Genomic DNA, 27,990 nt, shown 5'->3' on the forward strand with positions numbered 1-27,990 from the left:
ACACACATACAAAAAGAAGGAAGAAAGATGGAAATCTAGATGAAGATATTATCAAGAAATCACCTGTTTTTGCAGAATGCAGGCTCTTTTAGGTAAGATACTGATTCCATCAATTTTTAGGGGAAAATCACTTAATTATCTGATGATTAATAATTCTTCTCCTACTAGTTGGTTTGTTCAGCAGCAGTTCTTCCAACCTGATTAACAGCCTCCCAAGCTTTCTTTCTTTTAGTTATTTGTTTTCGAGACAGGGTCTTGCTCTGTTGCCCAGGTTTGATCATAGCTCACTGCAGCCTTGAACTCCTGGGCTCAAGGGATCCTCCTGCCTCAGCCCCCCAAGTTGCTACGATTACAGGCATTAGCCATCCTGTCCAGCAATGCTTGCTTTTGCAGGAGAAGTAAAAAGGGAAACAAGAAATGCAAACACACAACAATTATTTTTAAAACCCAGCAATATGGAACACAGAATGTCTGCATGATTACTCATGAAGATAGAGAGGGATCTATCTATTCACCAGAAGTTCCACACCAAAGGAGTTTCAAGGTAACAAACTTCTTGGAATGGGGTTGGGGGTCACCTGGGGGAACTTACTGAGAAGCTTCACTGGTGCAGTAAACACAGGGTTTTCACTCGGGCTGTAAACTTGCTTGAATATATGACACCTGTCTTAAAGTTGCATTTACATTTACCTGGCGAATGTTCTGGTTTTCCTTAAACTATAGATTTGTTTGTGACGATAGAGATAATGAGCAAGCTGAACTACTTCTCCCATCCATGGCTACCCCCTGGGCCATTCTCTATTATTATCCTCACTTTCCAGAGTTGCTGAGAGTTGGGGTTGATATAACTTCCCCCGATCATGCAGGTACTGAGTTGCAAGATCTCAAATAAAATAAAGACAATTTTTCACAGTCAACGTGAGCATTTCTGAGATGAGATGCAAGGTTGAATAGCCCAATAAAAGGGAAAATGGTGAACATTTCCCGCCCCCCCCAACTGGCCCTCCTCCCCAAAGCTGTATCATTGTGTCTTTATCCTTTATTGTTTCTTACCTTATTTTAGATTCAGGGAATATTCGTGCAGGTGTATTACATGGGTATATTACATGACGGTAAGGTTTAGGTTTCTATTGAACTCATCAGCCCAGCAGTGAACAAAGTACTCAATAAGTAATTTGTCAACCCTCCCCTCCCCTCTCCCCTTCCTCCACTTTTGGAGGCCCCAGGGTCTACTATTTCCATCTTTATGCCCGTATGTACCCATTATTTAGCTCTCACCCACTTACAAGTGAGAATATGCACTGTTTGATTTTCTGATTCCCCGTTAGTTCCCTCAGGATAATATCCTCCAGTTCCACTCATGTTGCTGCAAAAGACACGATTTCATTCTTTTTTAAGCAGCTAAGAATTGTTCTAGGTACCTTCACCTTGAAGAACAGGGTGCAGGTGGAGTAGCAAGGAAGGCTGGAGGGCCAGCCCAGGGCTTTCCAGGCTTTCCAGTCTTTCCAGTCTTATTCTCAATGAGCGGGAGAGGAAACGGGAAGACTTGCTTTAGAGGTCTCAAAGCATTTCCCTCCTCTGCTCGTTTCTTTTCTCCTCTCTACATTCTAGAGCCATCTGGTACCCTCAGTGATTTTTATTCTCCTCTACTCCATCCTGGACTAGACCTCACAAGCCAAAAGAAATGGCAGTCAAGTAACTATCCACAAAATAATAAAGGGTATCTAATCTCTTAAGCATATCTAGGAATGTTTATAAGTTTAGAGATTAAAACAGAAACCTTGGCCAGGTGCAGTGGCTTATGCCTCTAATCCTAGCACTTTGGGAGACTGAGGTGGGCAGATCACCTGAGGTCAGGGGTTTGAGACCAGCCTGGTCAACATGGCGAGACCCTGTCGCTACTAAAAATCAAAAATTAGTTGGGTGTGGTGACACACACCTGTAGTTCCAGTTACTCGGGAGGCTGAGGAATGAGAGTCGCTTGAACCTGGGAGGTAGAGGTCACAGTGCGCCAAGATAGTGCCACTGCACTTCAGCTTGGGTGACAGAACTAGACTCTGTCTCCAAACAAACAAACAAAAAATCCTCATAAATATCTGTATTATTAATTGAGTCAGGATTGAAGTGTCTCAATTTTTAAGATTTGTCACTGTTCATTTATCCTAGAAATACTTATCACCTTAATAATAACAGTTTATATAAGTAATCTAAATTCATTCTAAATGTAAACCTAAAGTCATTCATAGAAGGAAATAGATGTATACTTGTACATATATAGTCATATATATTATTAATATAAGATCAATTGACATTTACAGCCTGATTTTTAAGCTATATAACTTTCTTAATAGACTACTTTCAATCTAAAATCTAAAATGAAACACAACATTTTAGATCCAGAAACTTACAACTTTTCAAACCATAGAAATGCAAACATCTATGGTCAATCTAATGTCAGTTGCAAAGGAAATAAAAAGCCATGTGGCATTTGTTAATAAACATACTGCCCTTTAAAATGTTCCACACTAATAGAGCAAGCTATAAAAATACACTCTTATTTGATGCTTACTGGCATAGACTACTTCCTGTACAGGTTATTCAGAATTGGTACATGTAAATAAGGTGTTTCAAAACATCTTCCCTGGCATAAGAGTGGTCTTAAGAACAGCAACATGATACCATAGGTATACTACCTGTACTTGGCCAACATGGTGAGACCCTGTCTCTAATAGAAAACAAAAATTAGCTGGACATGGTGACACATGCCTGTAGTCCCAGCTACTCAGGAGACTGAGGCTCAGGAGTCGCCTGAACCTGGGAGGCGGAGGTCACAGGGAGTCGAGATCGTGCCTTTGCACTTTGCCTGGGTGACAGATCCTGCCTTTGCACTTCAGCCTGTGCCTTCTTCCAAAAGAGGGCACAGGTGCAGTGACATCATTTCTCTCCATTTTGACGTCAACACCTTCAGGAGTTGGCTGCACTGTGCCTATCTGGACTCAGCCAGCCACCAGCCGCAGCAGATGGAACTCTTCACTTTCCATCCTTCCTCTCTGTCCTTCCACACAGTGAGCTCTCAGATGACGCATTCCTTCCCAATTTCTTCTCCTAGAACATTTCAACTCATTCTTCAGTATCCAGCTCAAATATGACTTTCTTGGCAATGCTCCCTCTTCTTCCCAACAGTAGAGTTAATCAGTCTCCTCCCCGAGTACCCACCATATTTTTGTATTCATCTCTTTTGCAGAACTCCTAATGCTGGACTTTACATCATGAGTACATCAATACTTTAATATTTTAATCTAGGAACCATGTTATTTTATTCTACATTTGGCCCACTGCCTGGCAAAGGCACTCCATATGTTGGTGAAAAAAAACTGAATGAATAAATGAATGAATGAGTCAGTGAGAACCTGTAACAAGAACTTAGTACAAATAAAGTCTAGCAGAGTCAGGAAGTCCATGTATTTTTGGCCTGTTTCCCACGCAGTTTTCATACACACATGCACACGAAATGGTCAGAGAAAGAGTTTCATAATAAAATGTAGACACCTCCAAGTCCTGAATCCAGAGTTATTCTTCTGCTTTGAATAAAAAAGACTAAACACAGATGTCTGGGCTGAAACATCTGAGTTTGAAAATCAGGCTACGTGTAACCTACCATCATTATTACACAGTTTATCTCGTTTGCATTATAGATCACAGCTTCAGGATGTTCATGCTTCTTATATTAATTGCAAGAGCCAGAAACAATGAAAAATGCCAGTAAAATTGTTTTGGCCTCTTTTCTAGGAATATTGTAAACATCTCCCAAAGACCCATGGCCTGCAGGGTTGTCCAACACACACTAACCAATTCTTCTTCCAAAAGAGGGTAATTACTCAGGGTAAAGGGCAGTGTCTCTTGGTAACCAAATAACCTAATTTCTTCCAACGACTGCTCTCCCACAAACAAATGGCCTGAGGCAGAGAGAGAATGGCTGATTTTCAACTTATATGACCACTAATGACCACTTCTGTGCAAGGAAGAACATCTGTTAGTCAGCGGCACTGGTTTAAAGGGATTTACATAAGTTCACAGAAAAAAACCACAATATGGACTTAAGATAAACAGCTGTCTGCAGCTCTAAACCCTGTGACCTTCATCTTGACATCTAGTAGAAAACCTGTTTACATTGTGATTGCACATGGTGGTATTTTATCTGTTGTAAAAGTTTACTAAGATCTTTTTAAAACTGCAAAACTCTGTAATAACCTTACCAATAGAAAGCATCAATCTCTACCTCCCAACTCTGATCTAGTCATGCCCTTTGTCCCTGAAAACATCTCTGAAGAGGCAGATAGGCAGGACATCACCTAAGGAACCTTCCACCAAGTCCCTTCCTCTTCCCACAATTCCACTCTGCCTTAGGATGAGTGAAGGCACTGCTTCTCCACATACCTTAGTAGATTACACAGTCAACCAAGCACAACCCTTATAGCCCTATAACCCTGCCCGGGGGTCTTGGTTTCTCTCACAGAACTCCTGCCTTTTATTTGACCTAGCCCCTGTCCACTCCCACCCACTCTACCACTTCCTCCTGCCCCACACTACTGATTTTGAAAAGTTCCAAACCTGGAGAAAAAGCAAAAGAATGGTCCAATGAACACCTATATAATCTTTCTGTAGGTTCACTAACTGAACACCTCTGTTTCTTGATATACGCTCAATACGAAACAGATGACCCCCTGATTTCTTGATGCCAGTGATGCGGCCCTGCCTGAGGCCAACTCAGCTCTTGGGATCCAACCCTCTTCCAAGGTATTGTGAAAGTCCTGGCTCAGGGGCCAACACTTAGTGCCTCATTCCCATGGTCATGATCACTGACTTTGCACCTAAGGGTCTAGAATCACCACCCCCTTTTCTACCAGATCTCAGGTATCACCGTTGTTGAAAAGTCTCTTGTTGCTCAACAACACCTAAACATTCCCAAGAGTATACCCATTTGATATGATAAACACTACATATTTACAAGGATATATACTCAGGCCAATTAATTAATCTATCAAGGTCTTCGTTCATCATCTGTTAAATGTGGATACTCACATCACCCATCTCACTGAGTTGTGCAAATGATCAACTAAAGTACTTATTAGAATGACTGGCACATGGTCAGCATGCGTCCACTATTTTACCACCTTTTATCAAACGTTTGCTTTACAATGCTTGATTTTCCAACTCTTCGACCTCTCTGTGTATGCTGTAAGCCTTTCATACCCTCCAGCACACTCCTTCATATATATCCTGGCTTGGAGGTCCTTCGTGGCCTGGTGCCCTTGTAAGCTTCCAGCCTCCATGCACCCATCTTTCCATCTCTTCTATCCATTTCTCCATGAACCCAGAATCCAAGCCTACAGGTATTTACCATCCCAGAAACACACTGTCCACCCCCATTGTTTTACATGAATGTTGGGATCAATGTGCAAAAGCTATCTATGCTCACTATTCAGAGTAAAACATCATTTCCTCTGGGCTCACACAGGGCTTTCGTTTGCACCTCTGTGAACACATATTTGCTCCATTCACGAATGGCTGATGTTATGTAAGTAAGTCGTGCCTTGGTTTACTAATTCCCTAGGAGCTGATTCTTACCTAAGGTTTTTATGACCCAGTCTGACCCCTTGAACTCTTCCAGGTCATAGATAATCCACTGGGAATTGGTCTGAAAATGGACGTGTTCAGAGCCCTGATGTTTATAATAATCTAATTGACACAGAAATCTTTATCCTAGAGATTTCTAGACTTTACTCCTTAAGCACATTCTCTTCAGAAAGGAGCAAGACTGGAAATCAGACCTTGAAAACAGTAAACAATGTTCTTCAATATCATCCACACATTGGTGAATGAATACACATCATCAAATCTATCAGCCAGAGATGACATTGGATCCTCAGTTGTTTTTTTTTTTTTTCATGACAAGTAATAAATCCACAGCAGAGCATTCTGGCTTACCATGTGGGTTTTCTCCTTGCTTCAGCTCTCCTTGTAATTATCAGAGAGAAGCATTAAGTGAGACTCTTTATTTCTCATTCTTTTGGGTGTTAAATTTCTATAAGCTGAAAGTAATAACTGCAAGAACTCAATAGATGAGGTACTGTGCTATGAGAAATGGAAGTATAAAATTACCTCTAAACAATCTTAGCATACTGTGAAGGATACAGACTTAGGTATACAATTACAATGTAAAATATAGCCTTGTTTTTAAATATGAGAGAGAAAAGAATAAAAGGAAAACCTAAAAAAAGTTATAGAACACGTACTCACACACGTATAATGCACATATACGTAAAAATGCATGTGTTTATTCATGGCTGTCGTGAAACTAACACAATTCACCTATTATTTTTTATTTTATTTTCTTTTATTATTTTATTTCTGAGATGGATCTCACTCTGTCACCCAGGCTGGAGTGCAGTGGCGTGATCTTGGCTCACTGCAAAGTTCGCCTTCCAGGTTCAAGTGATTCTCATGCCTTAGCCTCCTGAGTAGCTGGGATTACAGGTGCCTGCCACCATGCCCGGCTAATTTTCTAAAAATATTTTTAGTAGAGACGAGGTTGTACCACGTTGGCCAGGCTGATCTTGAACTACTGACCACAGGTGATTTGCCTGCCTGGGCCTCAAGTTTGCTTGTTTGTTTTGGTGGGAAGGGGGAGTTGTTATACAAAAAATAAAAGAGAGTTGCCATGTTCCAACTTTCAGATGCAGCACCTGGACCACTGAGAAATCAACAAATCTTTCCATGGCAATGAGAATGGGGGTCATAAATAGTACTAAACTTTAAGGTTACACCTACAAGAGAAAGAAGACCCCTGGCTCAGAGACGTGCTTTCCAAGAAGGAAAAGCTGGTAGGGTTATAGTGTTCAGACGCTGAGATAGGATGAAGAAGAGAAAGTAGGGTCAGGGCAAAGTAACCTTGCCAGAAGTCTAAACTATCACACAATCCCCATACTATAAGTAAAAGAAGAAATGGAGGCTGGCACTTGTCTACAGATACTAAGGACATAAGAAAATATTAATAGAGTTGGCAGACTTGAAGCCAAAATAATTTTCTAGAACCTGATGACAGTTTTGGAAGGATAACACAGATGGCCGAGGCAATGGCAGGGGACAGGACTTCCTGAAGAACTTTTACTACATTTTCTTACGTATGAATTCATAGAAGACTCTACAAAGCTTCTTCCATCCTTCTGGGATTATCTTCCTGTTTTCCCCTCTTCTTTATTCTCAAACTGCAATAAATAGATGGTGAATGGGAACATGATCAGCTCTGAGGTGGGTAGGGGGAGACTCCGTTCCTTTTTTGCCAACGAAGGTCTTTGTAACAGACACACAGGCTAGGTCACAATTACAGACTAAAGATGAGATAAAAATTGGAATACTTACTTATTGAACTAAGCCATAGCAAATATTTTTGAGATTATGTCTCAGTGTTGAACCCTCAAAAATGACTTCTCCAGCATGTGATAATCATCAAACATGAAGATTTCCAGAAACAGAACAATAGAGAAAGGAACTGACTATATTTACATCCATAAGTGATGGAATAGGGAAGAGGGAAGTATTCTTTGATCTTCCACCGTTCTTAGACCACCACCTTAGATGCCGTGTCTGGGAAAACCTGAGACACATGAATAATTAACTTTAAGCTAAGTAAGTAATCTCAGTAGTACTCCTACAAGTTTATGGTTCATCTGAAACACACGCTTTTCTTAAATTCAGAATTTAAGGAAATTCTATTTTCCTAGTCACGCTAGTTACTTTATATTAGATAATCTGGATAAACTTTCAACCAATCTAGTAGGGTTAATTCAGTTTGCATGACTTCTAAGACTTTATATGGTTTAGCCAAACAGAAGATGAATAAAAATGGAAGAAAATGAGGTATAGGTGGTGGAAAGTGTAATTCAAAGTATATCTGAGAGAGTTGAAGAAAAAAGCAACTTCAGAAAGAATTCTTGGTTTTAAACTGATGTATCTTCATAGAAAAGTATATATACAAACATAAAAAAATCTCAATTCGCAAATTATTTTAATAACTACAGCACTTAATCAAGCCTAGTTTATAAAGTGTTCCAAATACCTAAAAATAATATGTGAATGAGGAAGATTTTTTCTATAATCAAACCCTTGTTCTCCCCCAAAATTACATTCAAAGAGACATGTTAAAATTAATTATGTGAAGTGCAAAATCTAAATTTTGTTTTAATACTTTCTAAAGAACATACATCTCCTAAAAAGAAAAAAGCAAAATGTTTTAATAGTATATAGGTTTATCCTATAGAAAAAACAAGGAACTTCTTTATTTTAAAAGGTCAATATCTTTATACTGTTATATTTAAGACAAGTTCTTAGGACACCAAACAGACTCTGCCATTCACAAAATCTAAGTGAATCCATAATAAGATAAAAACAAATTTACAGGAAATCACAGTGGTAATAAATCTACTGAATTATTATTTATAGTGTGTTTGTGAAGAATACAGCATAACAAGGCAACAGGCCAGTATTTAAGGGCTGCAAGATTTATCCAACCTTAAACATATCAGTCTACGCAGGCCTGGAGTCTGTAATCATTATTGCAGTTTAATCTGTCTTTGCAAAACAAAACTAAAAAGTAGACTGTGTGCTTCTGTGATTAATCATTTGCATTTAACACCAATCTGAACTAATATAAAAAATCCAAAAATGCAGCACCAAGAACAAGGTACGGAGAGACGATGGAATTTGTTTAGAATACCATGTTCTGAAAGTGTCATGCAACCTTCTGTTAAATATTTGGTTCATTCTCTTTTGTCATCCTGATTTGTATTCTGGAAGCCGTTAGAGGCTACAGGATTATTTCGTTACAACCACAACATATGTCGGTGAGCAAAATCCCCGATCAGTTGCAAACTTCTTCCCCATTAACCCCAAAGAATAATGGCACTTGAAAATCCCAAAAAGAGTTGTGGATTCCTAAGTCTCAACTTTCTGCACAAAAGACACCAGTGTGCAACGTGGCACCCTACAGAAAAAAAAAAACAGTGTAAACAGTTTGTGAGTCCAGGCTATCCACGGCAGAAGCATAGAGTAGAAAGCTCAGATGACAATGTACTTTCAATGAAAATGGCCATGCTGTGGAATCATAAAAATAAAGCAAAGTTGGCAGTCATTCTCTCAGCATTTGGTGTTCAACTTTGGAATGCTGCCAGGTACGTAAATGTAGCCAAGGAGAACACATGTCTTTAAGAAAATGAAGACATTTTCAAAAAAGAAGAAGAAGAGAAAACAGGGAGGGAGGGAGGAAGAGAGAGAATGAGAGACAGACCAGAACTGCACTAAATAAGCAGTTGCAGTTACTAACACTGCCTCCTCTACCTCCCCCCTCATCAAAGCTGCTTTAACTTTGATGACCAGTACTTATTTGCAGATGTACATATTTTTCCCTGACCTTGGCAGCATCAAAGAATTTATACACTTAGCAATTCTTGCACAATCTCTTGAAAAGAACAGCACAAATGTTCTACCCATCCATGCCAAGCAGGACTTGTTACTCTTCTCCACCTATTTTTCTTTCAGTAAGTTAATTTATCTGCTTAGATTTTGGTTCTAAAATAAACTTCTAAGACAACTAACCTTAGGGATTTGTTTTTCCTTCTTTTGATGAAGTTAGGAGAAAAGAAGTTATAGGAAAAACTAATTCACTTAATAGGCTATAAATTTGTGCAGAGTACTAAATACAAAGGATTAAGAATTATGGCTTTTCCAGGCTTATGACGATGATAAATGAAATTTCTTCATTCATGTATCTGTTCTCAACACATAGCCAAAGAGTTTATACTGGAATCAAAGACAACCTCGATAGCTACAATAATCTTAATAACAAGACCAAGATAACTATACTTTTATGTATTAAATATCTTATAGCACATAAACGATTTGAAAATAATATTCATTCGTTCTAATAACAGTGCTTAAAAGTCATGTTTAACACCTGGTTCTCCTTAATAAATTAAAATTATGACAACTTACAAAGCAAAAGCCCCTGTGAATTGCAACACAGTTTCTAAAGGGGTTACTGTAAAACTAGGTGCCATAAATATGCCGAACTTTACCCAGATTCACAACGGGGGTGATTCATGGGCCCACATCAGCCTCAGCCAAACCTCAAAACAGGTGATTCATACTTGATTTCATTTCTGTTTATTTTTCTTTTAAAAAAAAGGACTTTCAGAATTCCAAAAAGGTTATGTTCCTATGACTTTTGTGGGAGAAGGGAAAAAAGTAAATGCTCCTCCAATTCCAGTTCCACTTTTCATGACCAGCAAGAGTGGTGTAGCATGCCAAACAGTATCACAAACTAGGAATCTGAGGAAGTTTTCATGAGAGAAGGGAATTATGCTGATCTAAAAAAAAAATCATGATGCCTAGTGAAAATTTACAATGCTGAAGACATTCTCACTTGCCGGTGCAGAAGGAAGTTAAAAGTAGAAGACTAACTTTTATCTTTGTATGTACTTGTCGTAGGAATTTTTCTTCATGTTTTCCTTAGATGAAAGAATGAAATGGTTATTATCATTTATTCGTTTCCTTCAGCTACAAGGAAGTATAGCATAACCAATAAGGGCAAGAGTCTGGAGTCGACCACTTAGATTCAGATTTTGACTCCAACCTTACATGTAATGGGACTGTGGAAAAGTCACTTTACCTCTGTGCCTCCATTTCTTCATCTATAAAACGGGGAGACAGAACTTATAGTAAGCATTTAATGAACACTATTTTTTCCCTCTGCCGTAGTCTATTTCTTATTCGGGTTTTAACTAAGGTTACAAACAAGTGGTAATATTTATAAGTAATAGTAATAAACTCTTAAATAATGCATATTAGGTATGGTTCTAAACAAATTACAAGTCATAACTCATGTAATCCTTAGAACTAACTTTTGAGGTAAGCATTATTTTCCAGAGGAAAAGGCTGCTGTGCAGAAAGATTCAGTTACTTGTCCAAAGGCCAACTAATAAATAGCAAAGTCAGAATTCAGACTCATGTAGCCTGGCTTTCGAGCCCAGGCACTTACCCCTAAGCAGCTTCTTGAAGAAAACTGTTTAAATAACTCTTATAACATCATAATTTACATAAAATATAAATAGAGAAATTTTGCATTCAGTTTATAAAGTATGTATTGCATCTAGGTAACATTTTTGTCTGCAACCTAAAAGAATGACATTTAAAAAGCAATCGGATAAACCACAGTTAACTTTTTTTTTTTTTTTTGAGATGAAGCTTCGCTTTTCTTGCCCAGGCTGGAGTGCAATGGCGCAATCTTGGCTCACCGCGGCCTCTGCCTCCTGGGTTCAAGCAATTCTCCTGCCCTAGCCTCCCAAGTAGCTGGGATTATAGGCATGTGCTGCCATGCCCAGCTAATTTTTGTTTTGTTTTGTTTTGTTTTAGTAGACACAGGGTTTCTCCATGTTGGTCAGGCTGGTCGTACTCCTGACCTCAGGTGATCCTCCTGCTTTGGCCTCTCAAAGTGCTGGTATTACAGGCGTGAGCCACCACGCCCAGCCCACAGTTAACTTTTGTTCTAATTAATGTTTTAGGAAACTGCAAGGAAGAACAGATTCTGTCTTTGAAATATTTGATATATTGTATAAGATGAGCTGGTTTATCACTTTGCAACAAGTTTATATGGAATAGAACCAACAGCAACCTCATCTTCCACAGTTCATGGGAAATCCCACTAACATCTGCCACACACAATCAGTGACCCCTATGGACAGACCCCTTCCCTGTACTACTCGGTCAAGACTCAACCCTTACCCCAAAGGGTAACATGGAGCCAATGTCCAGGGGAAAAGTAACTAACTTCTTGAGGCATGCCATTTCCCCAATTCCTCTTGTAACATATCTCTGACTTCAAATAAGTTGATAATGTCAAGGGCCAGAAGACTAATTAGTTGACTAACTAATGAACTGATTTATTAACAAAATGGAAACTTCATCTATATAACTGCAAAAATTATTTCAAGGTAGCTGCTGTTCTGCTTTAGAGTCTAACACAGAAACATACCCAGAAGAAAACTTTCCTTAAGACCATTCTTAAGGTAAATTTTCTTCTTAAAGGTAACTTTTAATTAGCTAACTATACAACTAAGAGTTTGGAAAGATAAAACCCCTGGTAATTGCTTTTTACCCTTTTACTGTGTAGCCTTTTTCTGATGATGTTACAATATATTCTAATACGTTTCACCATATCCCAATAAATATTTATAATTTTAATCAAATTGCTACAGAATTAATAGGATTAATGAGAAATTGACTACAGAGTGATAAAATGCTCTCATAAAACCTTTCATGTATGGTTTTATCACTAATGTGATATATACAGTATGTATATGACATATTGATATATATATAACATATATATGTATATGTGCATATATATGATATGTTCTCTCTCTCTCTCTCATTCTCTCTCTCTGTTCTCTAGCTGTTCCCTAGGTCTAGCCACAGTTAAATTGTGGGTTAGATACCAGAAAAATGGGTATTAATACCACAATGAGCTACCACTGCACTGTCATAAAACTGACTGTACTGAAAAACATTGATAGTATGTTTTAGCAAAGATGTAAGACAACCGAAACCGTCACCCACTGCTTGTAGGAGTGCAAATTGGTACAACCACCTTGGAAAACTGTTTCCCGGTGTTTACTTTAGTTGAACACAGACATGCCATATTACCTAGCATTCCCCTCTATTCACTGAACAAAAACGCACACATATGTGTATCAAAGGGGCCCATAAGAACGTGCATAGGAACATCAGTCTCAGTTCCCTCAGCTGGAAACAGCCCAATGTCTACCAACAGAGAGCACATAAATCAAATGTCTTTCCACACAATGGAATGCTGTAAAATCACACCAACAAGCCAAAATCAACCAAAGACAATCCACAAATTATTAAAATGTCCAACATAGATAAATATAACAGCCATAATGTTCAGTGAAAGAATTCAGATACACAATGATACCATTTATATAAAACTGCAAACACAGGTCAAACAAATGTATGGTATTGGAAGTAAGGATGGTGATTATCTTTAGTGAGGAAAGAGGGAATATGATTGAGAAAGGTCCAAAAGGGGACAGGTGGGGCTGAATGCTTATTTCTTTACCTGGGTGGTGGCTCCACAGGGGCTGACCTTATGACAACTCACCAGACTGAATATACGATTTGTGTAGTACTTTTTGGCATATATGTTACATGATCAATAAGAAGGTTGATTTTAAAAGGCCCATTTTCAAGCCTAATTATATATTAATCTCTATTGGTCTGCTCAAGCTGCCATAACAGATTACTACAGGCTGGTTTCAACATTAAGAATTAATTTTCTTGCAGTTTTGGAGACTAAAAGCCCAAGGTCAAGGTGCAGCGGAGTTGGTTTTTGGTGAGGCCTCTCTCCTTAGCTTGCGGACTGCTGCCTCCTCACTGTGTCCTCACGTGACCTTTTCTCTGTGTGCATGCATCCTCGTTCTCCTTTTGTCTTCTGAAAAGGATAAGAGCCAGGTGCGGTAGCTCACGTGTGTAATCCCAGCACTTTGGGAGGCTGAGACAGGCGGATCACTTGAGGTCAGGAGTATGAAACCAGCCTGGCCAACATGGCAAAACCCTGTCTCTACTAAAAATACAAAATTAGCCAGACATGGTGGTGCACACCTGTAATCCCAGCTACCGGGGAGGCTAAGGCAACAGAATTGCTTGAACCCAGGAGGTGGAGGTTGTAGTGAACCAAGATCACGCCACTGCACTCCATCCTGGGCAACAGAGCGAGAGTCCCCCCAAAAAAAAAAAAAAAAAAAAAGGGATAATAGTCCCACTGAATTACAGCCCCACTCTCAGAGGCCTTATCTCCAAATATAGTCACACTGGGTGTTTGGGCTTCTAAAGATGAATTTGAGGGTTGCATAGGGGGACAATTTATTCCATAACAAACTCTCTGATTTTCTCCAAGTTGCTTTTTTTTTTAAGTTCTTAATTCATTTCCTTTATGTCAAATTTTCACATTATCTAAAACTTTTAAATCTTGGTATTATAAAGACTACCTAAAAGTATACCTAGTGTTTCTGAACATTTTACTTTTTAAATTTCTTACAAATAATATACTGTTTATAATAAAATTCTAAGGTTTTAAAAATTATATAGGAATTATTATTATTTTTTTTTTTTTGAGACGGAGTCTCGCTCTGTCACCCAGGCTGGAGTGCAGTGGCCGGATCTCAGCTCACTGCAAGCTCCGCCCCCCGGGTTTACGCCATTCTCCTGCCTCAGCCTCCCAAGTAGCTGAGACTACAGGCGCCCGCCACCTCGCCCGGCTAGTTTTTTGTATTTTTTTAGTAGAGACGGGGTTTCACCGTATTAGCCAGGATGGTCTCGATCTCCTGACCTCGTGATCCGCCCGTCTCGGCCTCCCAAAGTGCTGGGATTACAGGCGTGAGCCACCGCGCCCGGCCAGGAATTATTTTTAATTAAAGGGCAATAGTAGACTCTAACTGCAAGATATTTTAAAACAAAATCCATATCTATTGGGCAAATACCTTTGTAATACCAATTATATATGTTCCCTAGCTACAGACAAGTAAAAGTATGTGTCGATGCAAGTCACTTGTTTAAAAAAATACGCTTATATGAAAGAACAACATGTAAAGGGTATTTTTTCCAATTATTTAATAATCCAATGTGCTGCCAGGCATGGTGGCTCACGCCTGTAATCCCAGCACTTTGGCACACTGAGGTGGGTGGATCACCTGAGGTCAGGAGTTCGAGACCAGCCTGGCCATCATGGTGAAACTCTATCTCTACTAAAAATACAAAAATCAGCTGGGTGTAGTTTGTGTCTGTAATACCAGCTACTCACAAGGCTGAGGCAGGAGAATCACTTGAACCCGGGAGGCAGAGGTTGCAGTGAGCCGAGATCACGCTACTGCACTCCAGCCTGGGTAACAGAGTGAGACTCGGTCTCAAAACTAAATAAATAAATAATCATCATCATCATCATCATCATCATCATCATCATCATCATCATCTAATGTGCCCATTGTTACTATCTGCCATGCATTCCTGCAAACACTCCAGGAAACCATTTCTATTAAATATCTGGCTATCTTATGGTAGCTTTTACTTATTTTCAAATGGCAGCAAAATAGGAATGCTGTTTTAACAGAATAGAAATTAAATTACCAAAGAAGAAATACAATTTTTAACTCAGAACTCTTGCCAAAGACACTAGTTTTCCTTTTGTGACAGATGCAAACCAGCATTTAAGGGTTTTCAACGATATGCCTGTGTAATCATTACCCCAAAATCCATGCCATAGCAAACACCTTGTCCTATTGATATTCTAGGAAACAGACCTGTATATTTACCCTTTGGGATAAATTTCCTTTTGCCTTCTTACATGCTCATGTATGTTTTGGCAATATATATCTAAATTTACATTAAATCATTTAACAACTCTTGTTATCACTTATAATGGTGTTTTAACCTACATACATTACTAAGAACACAAAAGAAAATTACTGTGAAGAAAAACAAATTCCAGTTTACTTATACACACTATGGTAATCTCTCCTTGCCATGTGAACTGAGTTCTCAAAACTCTATGAAAAAGGAATTCACAGTCAAAAATACAATTTGAAAATGGAGTCCAGCGATTGCCTTTACGTGGCATTTCCACAGGGATTAAATGAGTAATAATGAGTTCTACGCTATTCGTTTCTATTCATTATGTCTTGCTTACTTGAAACATATCAGTTTTGTTTCCATACAATTTCAACAAGCAGCTTGGCATTATTTGTTGCTTTGCTGCAGCTACTGGGCACACTAAGGAGCTAGTTTTTCTTTTCTCTTTTTTCTTTTTTTTTTCTGTTTCAGGTCCTGCATGATGACTCAGAGTTGTAGATTCTAACTGTAGCTCTCCAGGTTCAATCTCCTTGTCTGAGAGGCAGAATAAATATGCATACTTGAAATGGAAAAGGGATTGGGTAACTTTCCTTTAACTGACTCACCCAAGTCACTATGTCCCAAGGCCCTCCCTTCATCAGCAGGACCATGATGCCTGGATTCTGCCCACTATAACATCAGGCCAATGCACACACCTTCCGCTCCTCTGAGAGCCTTCCCAGCTCCTGCTGACACCATTAGAACATAGCTCTAGGGCTGGGCCTCACTTGGCTTCATCTTCTATTTTCTTTCTAAATGCTTTGCTTTGCCCCTTCTTAACTCTTTTTCTCACTTCCTGCAACCACAACAATTCCCAATTGGCACGGGCCAGGATCAGTTTTTTTCCAGTTGCCAAGTTACTTGGATGTACCACTGGCATACTCAAACGTTGCAAGCGGGGACTGATGGCTGGGGACAGATCATCCTTTGTCTAAGGACAGTGCAAAGCAGCAGCAACCAGCCAGGATCAAAATCCCCACCAATGCTGCAGGTGGACAAGTTCAAGTTCAACTGCGGCTAACTGTGGGAAGGAAACATGAGGGAGACACCTGGGGAGTGCCACACGGAGCCAATAAGGGTAGACAGCTAGTGAAATGTAATAGTCCCCCACAAAAATAAAACCCAAAAGGTTATAAAGGATTTATAGGAGACCCTCCTACCACACAAACAGGGGGCAGGGATGGAATCTATGGCCATGATGACGGACTCAAGCAGCACTGGGGAAAGTGGCATCCAAATGACACAGGGCAGCTTTTCCAGTTGACAACCACTGTTCTGGGGAGTGAGCTGTCATTGACAAGAGATGAAGAGAGCACTGGTCAGACACTGGCCATCCCTGAGCCACAACAGTGGATTCTCTGCAGCATGCTCCTCCCCTACTTTCTACTCCACGGAGAGGGGTTGGAGGAAGAAACAAGGTCACTCGTTCCTGATGAGACTTCATTCTCAACACGTAACCACAACCCTCAGAGGTCCAGCTGCCTCCATGCCCTTCCTCCGGTAACAGAATTCCTTTCTGTTACCATATATAAGCGTGTTTATATGTTAGGGAGCCTGGCACTGTCTGTTTAGGGGACCGTTCCAGGCTGCTTGGCAGGAATATACTACACGTTAAATGAGACGAAGACTATGTCTCCAAAGGCAGAAATGGTTTAAATTATGTCTCAGTGATACTGCATGTTCTATTTAACCTCAGTAGCCTCAACCATTTCAAGACCAAGAACGATTTTCTAGTTTTCAATTCAAGCTCAAAGTGAGAAGAAAACTCAACTAGAAGAACCCCAACATCTCACAGATGGAGATACAGACGCACCACCAGCTCTCTGTCCCACTAAAAAAAAAATCCCCCCCAAATCCATAATCATTTCTGCTGGAGTTCTCTCACTCCGTTTCGAGGAAATCCTCTGTAATGAATTCAACACTTGTCTTTCCTCACCTTGCCAGGAAAGAGTGTAATTATCACTTAGTCTCACTTAAAATTAAAATATTTTAATTATGACATTAAACAGCACAGTTTTCACTTCAATTTAAAGTAAGTACAATCCTACTACATAAATCTTAAGGAAAAGAGGGAAAAACCACCTTTAAAAATCTAAAGTCATTTTAAGCTACGTTTCAAAACCATGAACTTAAAACTGTCTTACCTGGCGAACGAAACTATTTGAGGTAGTGTCAGATGAAGTGCTTCCATCAGATCCTTTAAATCTGTTTTTCCTTCTGGCTCCTTTTCCATATGACTACAAAAAAAAAAAGACAAATCAGATTATTATAAGACCCTTTAACAGGAATGTGGGCCTAGTTGTAGAAAACATCTAAGACTAAAAACAAGTAATACATTGCCATCACGTAAGCATCATTAGAAAGTTCATATTGGTGGGATTCCACAAATCTATTTCCGATCAGTGATGATGTAGGGAGGAGAGTTTTCTTTTCTGTTCTTTTTTGAGACGGAGTTTCACTCTCGTTGCCCAGGTTGGAGTGTGAGGGCACCATCTCAGCTCACCGCAACCTCTGCCTCCCAGGTTCAAGCGATTCTCCTGCCTCAGCCTCCTGCATAGTTGGGATTACAGGCATGTGCCACCATGTCTGGCTAATTTTGTATTTTCAGTAGAGACGGGGTTTCTCCATGTTGGTCGAGGTGGTCTCAAACCCCCGACCTCAGGTGATCTGCCCACCTTGGCCTGCCAAAGTGTTAGGATTACAGGCGTGAGCCATCGTGCCCGGCCAGGGAGGAGAGTTATCTTGGCAAAGCACTGAATAACTAGTGAATTAAAACAGTGGATGTTATCTGTTATAAATATGTTAGCAGGCAAGAGGCAAAAGCCTGTAATGATAAAGCATTTAAAAATAAGCATTTAAAACAAGAAGTTAAAGGTAAGATGGTTTGTTTCAATTATAGGATTGGGCCAAGCACAAACATCTACAAATGAACTTGCTTTTCCTATTACATTTATAGTTTACATTCAGAACCCTAAGAATGAACTACACATCAATCTATGTTTAATTCTAAGCACAGATACAGTAAGTGCAAATATTAAACATTAAAATGTAAATGAACAATAACTTAACACTGAGTTTAGAGTTAAATCCAGCACATAGGTTAGAATCCTGGCCATAGCAAACCTTGACCGAGTTTCTTAATTTTTTCAATCTTTTCATCTTTAAAATGGGGTTAAGTAGTAGATGAAATAATACCTCATAGGATTAAGTATGAAATGAAATAATGTATTTATAGCATTTAGCATAAGATCTAACACATGGTAAGGACTCAAACTAATATATAAAAAGTGATAGCTATACAGGGGTTGGAAGACGTGGAAATGAACTGGACAAAAGTGTATATAACACGGTGAGAATTATTAGGCTCATAGAGACTTCATTAGATGATCAGAATTTACACCATTTATTTTTAAAATCATCACATTCAGGTTTTGAAAATGCTATTTGGTTATGCTTGCTCTATTCATATGGTTTTCATTAAAATATCTGCCATAGTATATGTAGCACTTAGGCAAGCTGAAATCTATTACAAACATTTGCGTTATGAGTAATTTAGATGAATTTGCAATCAGTGAGAGGGTGGTATAATCTTAAAGCAAAAAATTTTCTTATATATGTTTGTTCTCTTCAGAGTATCTAAGGGATTTATATAATACAAATGTGTTTCCATGACATTTAATTAACTCTCAACTTCATAAACGGCAAGAAAGCTACGCTGGGCTTTCGTAACGTAATATACAAGGTTCTCCTCAGTTAACAGCTTATTCTTTTTACTTATGTAAACATTATTCAGTAAACTGTTGAAAAATAACATTCTCTTAACCACTTTTTTTCTTTTCCAATTATTACGTAAAGCTTTGGACAGATGCATTTTCTAAGGCCTAAGAAGGGTAAAATAAAGTATGAAAATCTCTTTAAAATTTTCTCTTTAATTTATATTAACCCATGTGCAAAAATACTTATTACCTTGAAAGTATTTTTAAGGCCTAACATGCTTCTTTGGGAGTGTAGGGACAATCTGTGTTAAATTCATCATTTACCCTCATGAGGAACGTAAATTATCTTTGAGAACAAAGACAAAATATAATCTTTTCCTTTTTTGGGGTTGGGGGGACAATGTCTTGTGCTGTCACCCAGGCTGGAGTGCAGTGACATGACCATGGCTCACTGCAGCCTTGACTACCCCACACCCCCTGGGCTCAAGCAATCCTCCCACCTCAGTCTCCCAAGTAACTGGAACTACAGGCACACATTGCCATGCTTGGCTAATTTTTTTGTTTTTTGTAGAGACGGGGTCTCATTGTGTTGCTCAGGCTGGTCTTGAACTCATGACTTTAAGCAATCCTCCCGCCTCAGCCGCCCAAAGTGGTGGGACTACAGGAGTGGGTTACCATGCCCAGCCTCCAGTACCATTTTTAAATGAACAGAAAAGAGTATCTTCACAATTCTATTGTCCTTTAATTTTAGCATTTTAGTGATAAATATGTTTCATTATTCAGCTTCTTGGATGTGTAAGGTTTTTTGTGGTTGTTCATAGTTGTACATCAGCCACTGTGAGAGCCACACAAAAGTTAAAGACATTCAGTCACAGAGGAGGTGGTCGTTCTCTTCAAAAAATTGGACACATTTAAAAACTCACATTAATTTTTCCAGGCCCCTGGGAATCCTGTTCATAAACACTATTTCAGGCATACTTAGCTACCTATGCAAAGGATATGTAATGAAATTATTACAGTTTTCAACTGTACTAAGATAGTTTACACACTGAACAACTATGGCACACTGAACTGCATGCATGCTGGTGACAGTTTTGAGAAAAAAAATTGTTCTTCTATTACTTAAATGTATAAGTGATGATTTATTTAAAGTATTCATTTGCCCATGCCTTAAGAGTGTTAGATCAACTCTCTATCATATATCATAATTATTAAAAGACAAAATAAATATATATGCTTAATTATATCTCTAGTCTGTGATTTTACTAATTTCCACAGTAATTTCTCTTTTAAAGTTTCTCTTTTTTTTATTAAACTGTAGAGGGACTACTTACTGACCAGTTATATTTTTTTTATAATAACAGTCAGGACCAAAAACCAAAAAAACAGTTAAAGCATCTTTGGAAAGCTAATAGCCCATCTTCATATACCTGTTAAAATGCTAATGAGAATTCATCCTGCCATTATGAAATTAAATTTCTTTTAATCTAATGCGTATTTAAAATTAAGTCCATCTTGCTCAAAAGATTCGGTTTTCAGTTACTTGAAATCCTTTGAAATAAGGACTAGACTACTTCTTCTGAAGGAATTAAGGGGGAAAAAAATGGGAAGGCCAAACCTCTCCCAGATGGAAAAGACAGGTAAGATTAAGTGTTCAAATATTTAGCTGACTAAATTTGAAAAAAAAAAAAAATATATACATATATATATATATATAAATGTGTGTAATTGTTTCAAGTGCAGCTACTTTTGTGAACGATAGTTTTTCTAAATATTTTTTTACCAACATTAAGTATATGAACATCCAATATCTGAAACAGTTCATCATTAGTGTGGCCCAGGTTGTACAAGGAAAAGGGGAGACAGGAAAGGGGATTTGGCTATAGTACAAGGTGTTATCTATAGATTCTCCCTGACACATGCAGGACTCTATGTCCTTCTTGAAAGAGTCCCAAAAGTCACTAATTTCCACTAATTGCTATTAGCTACATGAAGCGTAATACAAACAAATTATGTCACCATAGTAAAAAGAAAAAAATACTCTTATATTTATATTACTTTATTTGTTTCAAAACATCAGGCTAAGATTTCAGAAACTAGGGAAAAAAATTCTTAAGACATTTCCAAAAATATATTAATGACTTATTAAAAAGACATTCAAAATCCATCATGATGTTAATGTCAGCTTAGTGTGAATGAGTATCTATCTTTCTTGACACTAAATAACTTAAGAGTGGACTCCAGTCTTAAAAATCAGCAAATAAATGTTGACCTTTTCACAAGTAATAAAAATCTAATTTCTGTATGATTGAAGGAGACAGGAGTAATTAATTATAGAAGTTGTCAGTTACCTGGAGATTTTAGCCGTGCACACAATGTTGGCAGCCCCTGGGGACAACCTGAAGAATGATATGGCTTCTGTGCTTTGATGGTTATTGTGACAGCTCTCCTGCCTACAGATTACTTCCCGTCAGCATAATACTGACACTTAAAATTAGGCCAGGCATGGTGGCTCACGCTTGTAATCCCAGCACTTTGGGAGAGCAATGTGGATGGATCACCTGAGGTCAGGAGTTTGACACTACCCTGGCCAACATGGCAAAACCGTTTCTACTAAAAAATACAAAAATTAGGCTGGGCGTGGTGGTTCATGCCTGTCATCCCAGCACTTTGGGAGGCAGAGGTGAATAGATCATTTGAGGTCAGGAGTTCAAGACTAGAGCGACCAACATGGTGAAACCCTATCTCTACTAAAAATACAAAAAAATTAGCCAGGTGTGGTGACTGGTGCCTGTAATACCAGCTACTCAGGAGGATGAGGGTTAGGGTTAGGGAGGTTACAGTGAGCCAAGATAGCACCACTGCACTCCAGCCTGAGTGACAGAGCGAGACCCTGTCTCAAAAACAAACAAAAAATTAGCTGGCCGTGGTGACATGTGCCTGTAGTCCCAGCTACTCAGGAGGCTGAAGCAGGACAAATGCTTCAACATGGAAGGTGGAGGTTGCAGTGAGCCAAGATCGCACCACTGCACTCCAGCCTGGGCTACCGAGTGAGACACTGTCTCAAAAAATTAAATTAAATTAAATTAAATTAAATTAAAAAAATTAGTCTCCATCTCTCTCAGTTCATATTCAATGATGTTTATCCCTTTGAATTTCCAGACTTTCTTCATCTTATGACCAAAAACAAACAAAGCCAACACTATCCATAGAGAAATCATGTATCAAATCTCCTCATTTACCAATAGCTTAGTGTGAATAAGCTAAGGGTAAGATCCTTTACTAGGCAAGAAGTAGCTAAATGACATTCCTAGAAAAAGGAGTTGCCTTTTATATGGCTCAGTTCACACAAAAGCAGAAAGGAACAAGGAGCCTGCATAAATAGAGTTATTGGGGATGGGGGTGGGTGTCTAGCAGGTAGACGAGGGAGGAGGGAGGAAGAAGGCCAGGAAGCAGAGATCTATCTGCCCAGTAAGGAGGAGCACAGGCAGGGAGGGCAGAAAGCCAGGAACAACACATGCCTTCTTCACAATCTACCTCCTGCCAGACTTGGAAAGATCAGTAAGACAGGCCCCGTTCCTTTAAGTGATGTCATAAGTAGTTTTCTCTCTCTGTTAAGTTGTGAAATAATGCATTGTTACAATTAGTTTTTAATGTGGTTTTTGACCTATACTATGTGTAGGATAGAGACAAGCTACACAATTGGAGAGTATCACCATCCTTTACGGAGTTAACATATTTTGTTTAGCTTCTCTTGAACGGGCCAAGGCTACATAATTAAAAGGAATTAAATACAGCAACAGGTAAACCGAGTCTTCATAAAAAAGAGAGACAAAAAGAAAAAGAGCATGAGACTGTAAGAACAACAAAACCTCAGATCACTCAGATATATTTCAAATTCTAAAACATACTCAGAAATTCTGATTGGCATGTCTGTAAATTTCTCCCATGCCACATCAGGAAAAAAAAAAAATACCATTCAAGAGGAAAGTGATGGTGGTTAGGAGTGAAGGTTTCAGCAAAACATAAAGCAGGGACCTATGACCACCAACTTTAGAGACTGCAGAAAACTCATTTGCACATGGAACCTAAGACTATTTCAGGAAAAAAGTGTTGATTTATTTCGAGAGCCACTAGAAAACAGCTGCTACTCTTTTTCGATAAAGCTCCTTGCTACAGCCATTCAGGATGTTGCCATCACAAGCTTGAAAAGCATCTGGCAGACTCGGCTGGGGTGGAACCAGCTGGGACCTGTTGCTAGGAGCAAAACAAACAGGCCCACTGGTTACTGTCTGTTCAGTTTCAGGTGTGACTGGAGGTGCCACTGACAATCTCCCTGAGGCCTAGAGTGCTGAGATACTGTTCTTGTTACTCCTCCTTTTCCTCTTCTGTTACCTATCAATCCCTGTCACCTGCTTCCTGTTCACCCAACCTTCGTGCAGGAGCTATTCAATTCCCCGGAGAATTACCACTTTAATGTTGCCCCATAGAAATATCATATGAGCCAAATGCATCATTGAAATGTTCCAGCAGCCACATTAAAAAGGTAAACAGTAACAGGTGAAATTAATTGTAACAATGCATTTATTTAACCCAGCACATCCAAAACATGGTCATTGCAACATGTCATCAATTTAAAATTTACTAATGAAGATGTGTTACATTCTTTATTTCATCTTAAAGCTTTGATAGGTGGTGTGAATTTCACATTTACAGCACATATCAGTTCAGACTAGCCACATTTCAAGGGCTCAAAAGCCACAGGTGGCTAGTGGCTACCACAGTGAACAGCACAGATTTGGAGCTTGGAGCAAGGGTCCTCCGTGAGCATCTGGACTTTGGAGGTAGACTGTGTCCAAGTTCACACTGCAACTGTTCAACAGGTTACCTAAAAAGCAATGCAATTTTCTTAAATTGGAACTTTCAAGAATTTACAGTTAGATTGCCACTCATTTCTTATGTAAGAAATGTATCCATTTTGGGCCGGGTATGGTGGCTCACGCCTGTAACCCCAGCACTTTGGGAGGCCAAGGCGGGCACATCACCTGAGGTCAGAAGTTTGAGACAAACCTAGCCAACATGGTGAAACCCATTTCTACTAAAAATACAAAAAAATTAGCTAGGCTTGGTGGCGGGAGCCTGTAGTCCTAGCTACTCAGGAGGCTGAGGCAGGAAAATTGCTTGAAACCAGGAGGTGAAGGTTGCAGTGAGCTGAGATAGCACCACTGCACTCCAGCCTGGAGTGAGTTTTTGAGATTGTCTCAAAAATCAAAACAGAACAAAAACAAAAACAAAACAAAAACCAGGGCTCTGAGAAATGTATCATTTTGTTTATGGCAATGTACTGGGGCAAATGGACCAGAATGTATCAGGGTGCTCCCTCTCTCTAGGCAGACTGATTGATACAGAAAAGGAAAATGGCAGAGTTTGCAAATCTACATCTTCTGCTTTCTTCATACAAATATAATAATATAATCCAGAGGTGAAGTAGAATGATTCCTAAAACCAATGATTGCTTTAGAGGTTCCATTTGTAAATAGAAACTCCATTTCTAGGTAGAACTGCCTAGTAATTCTGAGTAGAATTACTCGGTGCCACACAAAAAGGAGGATGCTTTAGAGCCAGCCTCCTTACTCAGGCAGTTTTTACTGCTGGTCTGTTCTGCCCAGAGAGATGGAAGAGATGACTTTGCCAAGCCTCACACAACCCTATGATGCCATGATTTATTAGATATAAAATAAACAGGCAATGTTTCCCTCAAATAATGGATGTGAGATGAACGCAATTCAAGTCAAATTGCTTTCATTTTTGGAAGGCAGAGAAAGCAAGGAGATGAATGTTGATGCAGTTGAATATTTGTATCTCTTAAACTTGTTTTTAAAATCCATTCTGCCCTCTCTGTTCTCTCTCCTTTATCTATGCAATCACTTGCTAATTCCTGTGAATTGAACTTTGAAATGTTTGATACATAGAACTGTCATATCCATTATCTTTTCATCTCTTTTTCTCTTAGGCCTTATTACCCCTGGCCCAAACTGTTACATCTGTCTGCCTCCTGGTAACTTCACTTCTGGACTCCTGAGATTTGAAACTATCATACAGAACATTTCCAAGTGAATATTCCCAAATGAGCTGTTAAGTGGGTCCTGTTTTGAACTCCTTCCACAGTTCCCTGTCACTCAATACACTAAAGGTTCCAAGTCCCCAAGATGTAGTCTCAAATTGCTTTGTCAGTTTTATGCCTAACTGTGCCCAATCTTGACCTTACCACACTCTTTTTAAACTAGAAATGATAAATATATACTGTAAGACTTCTTACTTCTGGGGCCTTGTTTTATGTACGACTGCTTACCAACTCTCTCGAAAATATCTGGTGTAATCTGACCCATCCTTTGAATCTTTTTGCAAATGCCACCTCATCAATGAAGTCCTTACCGACTCCTCCAAATGGCATGTTTATTATCTTTATTCCTTTGAAGCCGTATACTAGTCAGAACTTCTCTTACAGCCCCTATACATATATCATAATTGCTGCTACTGGAATATAAATTCTTTGAAGGCAGAAATTGTGTCTTTTCACATTACAATCATTTCCACATTGCTGCTGTACAATAATTTGTTGACTTACATTTAATCATTATACACAAATCACAAAGTAAATTAGTATCTCTTATCTGAATGCCAGCCCTGACTTTGATCTCCAGGAATTTAGGAACTCTATTTTTATCATAAGAATAAAAACTTTTCTAAAATATCCCTCAAGGAAGATCAAAGGCAAATGAGGGTCTAAATGTCCTTTCCTTTGATGGAGGACTCGAATATTGATAGTATTCAAGACCTTCATCCTAGAATAACCGAGGTCTCCGGGTACATTTTTCATTCTATCTAACCTGGCAAGCGTCTAGATAAAAATCAGGAGTCTAGAACAAATGCAAACTCCATTGGTTAAAATTCAGATCCTTTGGCAGAGGCCAGATGGGAATGTAGCTGGTTCATTACATGTCCCCACTCGGCTTGTGAAGCAAACAGCCCAGGGCGGACTAAAATCTAGCTGTTTTACCACTACAAAAGACATAGATTTCTGATTACACAAGTCCTTGGTTTCCACATTCTTCCCCTTCTCGAATCAAAGTGAATTATGTGTTTTAAGTTAGCACATTAATTTCCCAATGGTAAAAGAAAGTTCAATAAAGCTAGACTACTATGCCACTTGGAACTGCCATGATTATAATATCAAAATATCTAGAGCACTCAGGTTCCACCTATGGAAACAACAGCAAGAAAACATTTGCCACCTTTATTAGGTTATCACACTCCTGCCCCCATGACTACAGCAAATGATACTCTAACATGCTCTCTCTAGTGTGTGTATGTGTGTCTATGTATTAATATATAAGTGTATATACACACACACTATATATATATAATACCACAAATTAAAATCTGGCAAATATAGGCTTGAAATCAACAAGCCAATACCGTTAAGCAAAGAGACATTTCTCCAGAATGCTTCCTGAAATGTAACCATGACCTCTTCACATCACTGGCCAGCCAACAGCCAGCCCGCAGCTAGGAGTCTGAAGTCATTTCCCTGCTGGGAGAAAAGTTGAGCGACTCCTCACCGCTGAGACCTGGAGGTGTCTGTAACCCAAACTGTACCTGCTGAAGCCTTACGTAAAAAAAAAAGCCACCTTGTCATTGCCCAGCGCCTACAACTGACATCTCCAATTTCACAACAACCTGCAGCGAAGCTGACTTTTTCCAGAAACCGCGAATACTTATCTGAGAGAAAGGGGATCCTGGAGATCCCTGAAATGGCTAACATTTCAGAGGAGACGGAAAAATAAAAACTTTCTTGTCCCCAGCTCGCTCGCTTCTTACGGGAAAGGCACGAGGTGGGACAGGCAAACCTTGGCAAGTGCCCGAGGGACTGGAGAGCTGTCAACCCCAGGTGCGCAGCGTGGTCCGGGCAGCTCTGGGGGGAAATCCGGCAGGGCGCCCCCACATTCGCTCCCCTCCCGCCCACCTCCACCCCATCACCCTCACACCCACGCCCATCCCGGTTCCGAGCGTGGCCAGGAGGGTCGGCATCGTAGAAAGCGCTGCGATGGGCCCCCTCCCGCCCACCCGGACTCACGATCTTCAGCAGGTCCAGTCCACTCGCCTGGTTCATGTCTCTCCATGTGCCTCTCCCGGGAAAGGGCGAGGAGGGCTAGCTGGGGCAGCCCGGGAGAGTCTGGGAGGACGGGCAGGTCTCCCCCGCCCTTCCCCACTGGCTTTTCGGAAGCAGAGAAAAATGGAAGCCGAGGCAGAGCCAGGAAAAGGCGCAAAGGGGCAGGGTTCCCAGCGCCAGGAGAGGAGCAGAGGGTGGGCAAGCGGCGAGGGGAGGAGGTGGCTGACGATACCCAGGCAGCGGGGAGGTGCGAGGCTAGAGATCCCTGGAGCGGACGTGCCGGGAGAGCCCGAGGTCGGTGCACTGCCCGGCGGCTCACAAAGGAAGGAGAAAGCGCCGCGCTCTCGCTACCTGTGCGGCGGCTCCGAGCGCCCCCGCGGGAGCCACGTTCTCCAGCAGTTCCATCTGGATCTCCTGCGCCACCGCCGCCGCCGCTGTGGGAGGCGACTTCGACATGTCGCTTTGGACCATTGGCGAAAAGTCGGCTCCGAGCGAAGCAGCCAGCCCCGGCGGCGGGTCCCGTCCTCCTCGCCCCCGCCTCCCCGCGTTCAGATCGGCTCTGGGGGACGCCCAGGGCTCAGGCCC

The 27,990-nt window shown here is 40.0% G+C and overlaps 1 protein-coding gene across 6 annotated transcripts in view; it reads right to left on the reverse strand.

Annotated features, from left to right (window-relative positions):
- CACNB2 (calcium channel, voltage-dependent, beta 2 subunit) overlaps window positions 1-27,984 on the reverse strand; it is a 412,882-nt gene extending 384,898 nt beyond the window's left edge. For 3 of the 6 annotated variants that reach the window (XM_011963870.1, XM_011963872.1, XM_011963869.1), the window contains exons 1-2: window positions 27,757-27,984; window positions 17,661-17,753 (exon numbers count right to left, since the gene is read on the reverse strand). In XM_011963870.1, coding sequence (XP_011819260.1) covers window positions 17,661-17,753; window positions 27,757-27,876 — 213 coding nt within the window. In that variant the 5' untranslated portion in view covers window positions 27,877-27,984. Of the gene's footprint in view, window positions 1-17,660; window positions 17,754-27,369; window positions 27,422-27,756 lie in introns of those variants that run through there. The other 3 variants (XM_011963874.1, XM_011963877.1, XM_011963871.1) reach the window with 1 other exon arrangement.
- Between the last annotated feature and the right edge of the window lie 6 nt (window positions 27,985-27,990).

This window comes from Colobus angolensis, unplaced genomic scaffold (genome assembly GCF_000951035.1).
Source record: "Colobus angolensis palliatus isolate OR3802 unplaced genomic scaffold, Cang.pa_1.0 Scaffold63, whole genome shotgun sequence".
NCBI classification, from domain to species: Eukaryota; Metazoa; Chordata; class Mammalia; order Primates; family Cercopithecidae; genus Colobus; species Colobus angolensis.